General features: G+C 37.5%; 1 protein-coding gene across 1 annotated transcript in view; it reads right to left on the bottom strand.

The window, feature by feature from the left end:
- Positions 1-1,439, bottom strand: part of LOC104500333 (sodium/potassium-transporting ATPase subunit beta-1-interacting protein 2-like) — a gene marked incomplete at its 5' end in the record, with an annotated part of 17,371 nt that extends 15,932 nt beyond the window's left edge. Inside the window, one exon of the mRNA XM_010143963.1 lies at positions 1,379-1,439. Within this exon, the coding sequence (XP_010142265.1) occupies positions 1,379-1,439 (61 nt within the window). The remainder of the gene's footprint in view (positions 1-1,378) is intronic.
- Positions 1,440-2,050: the final 611 nt, after the last annotated feature.

Raw genomic sequence — 2,050 nt, 5'->3', positions numbered from 1 at the left:
CACAGACCACGGGAGAAATTTCCCAAATGTGCTCTGCCTTCTACTCTTGTTTAATGAGCCAAGTCACAAGTCCCTTCCTTGCTTTTTACTTATATACCATGCCCTAAAGCATTGCAGAAGAGTGAAAAAGAAGAGATTTAAGCCCTTAGAAGAGAGGACAGAATAGTCTTAAACAGGATTTTGTTTTGAGGGGCAAGGAATCACTCTCCTTTAGCTCTGTGGGTAGTTGATGCATTTAACAGGAAAGTAGGAGAAAGTACATGTGACTGGGTCCTCCCGTAAAATGAAAGGACCCAGTATTTGTAATTATATTTGTCCTCATAACCCTGTTCCACACACCTGATCCAAACTCTTTTTACTCTTATGCCTTCCTTGCCTCTGCAGAAATACAACTGAAATGAGCATAGTCAGAATGACCTCTGAAATGTGGTTTGATTTGGCACTAAATTTCCCCTTGACAGCTCACAGTGGCACTGTATTGCCAATGGATTCTAGGGTTGCAGATATATTCTATGTGGGAGAACACACGAAGGAACCCACCAGCTCTAGCAGCACTCTCAATCAAATAAAAACCCTTTAGCTTCCTGCTGCAGAGCTCTCTCGAGGATTTATGTGTATTTTATCAAAGTTACATGCAGTTCTGATACTTGTTTCTAAAGTACTTTAACATGGATCCCAAGATGTACTGAAATGCCACAGTGGCCCTTTAAAAAAAAACAAACCAAGGTTAGAGTAGGAAAAAAAATTATATGGCTTGGCTCCCTAGCATGTAATAAGAGCAAATTCCACTCAATGGGCTTGTCTTGATATATATAAGGAGAAGAAACACAAACAGAGATCTATATGAAATGATTTCTCTCCTTGTATTTGTACCCTGGGAGCAGCAAGAACAAAGAGGAGCTCCACGGTTTCACCTCTCATAAATGAAAGTCCTGCAATCAACTAACGCTATTTTTTGGCTGGAATTACTTTTACAAGGCAACACACAAATCAACACAGAAAAGTTATATCCTCCTCAGTGGTAACCGACTACTATGAAGATACTTAAAAACTATCTGGAATAAGAGTAAAATAATAAAGTTTGTATTTATAAACTGGGGTTTTTGCTTTTTTTTTAATTTTATGTCTTAAGCTAAGCTGTGAGGAAAAAGAATAGTATTGATCTTTTCAGAATAAAGGAGTAGGTATTTTCTAAGCTACATTTCGTGACCCCTTTGTCTTTCAGGCATTTGCAGACTTTAGATCAAGAAGGATGGGCGGAAAGAATGTTCTGGCATAAGGCTTTTAGGCTGAAATCAGCAAGAGCTAGAATAGCGGAGGGGTGGTTTAAAAAAGAAAATTGAATTAATTTTGTATGTAATAAAGCTTTAGTACTTACAGCTGTCCTCTTCTTCAGTAATACACTTCACAACGTAACAGGCATAAATGAAGCCGGCAAGCTAAAACAAAATATAATAGCATTAGATATAAAGCAAATACAACTGAAAAACAAGAGCAGGTTTTAGAAAAGCATCAACAGAAACAGAAATAACAAAACTCACCAGACTCGCTTTGATGAGTTAATGAGTTAATTCCTCACAACCGTTTGATAATTTTAATTGGAAATGTTCAGGGGAATCTTGCATCTTTCTTGAAAAACACACCCTTCAATAAAACTTTCAAAAACAGATCACATTTTATGCGACCTAATTGGCTTATTTTCAATTATTGAAAACCAGAGACTGAAAATGGTGGTTGGATTGATGGGCTTTTAGCCTCTGAAAATGTAAATATTTCTGTCAAAATCAGATTTGTTATTCAACAAAAGAGGACCCTCTAGCAGAACTCTGTTTTTTAGCTGAACCTTGCCAGCTAAACTAAGGACAAATTCAGTGCACTGCAGCTGGCTTTATAGTGGTATTTTATCACTTTAAACTAGGGCTGTGGGGTAGTGGGACTTGTTCTCATATCTGTAATAGCCTCTAAGACTCAAGAAATATCTAGCACTTTGGATAGGTCTGGTTGTGTTTACATCAGTGTCTCATGCTGCAGCTCTCTTCTCTTATCTCAT

The sequence above is a fragment of the Buceros rhinoceros genome, unplaced genomic scaffold (genome assembly GCF_000710305.1).
Source record: "Buceros rhinoceros silvestris isolate BGI_N320 unplaced genomic scaffold, ASM71030v1 scaffold2069, whole genome shotgun sequence".
Classification (NCBI taxonomy): domain Eukaryota; kingdom Metazoa; phylum Chordata; class Aves; order Bucerotiformes; family Bucerotidae; genus Buceros; species Buceros rhinoceros.
Note: the sequence above shows the minus strand (reverse complement) of the source record. Positions and strands in the feature narration are given on the sequence as shown.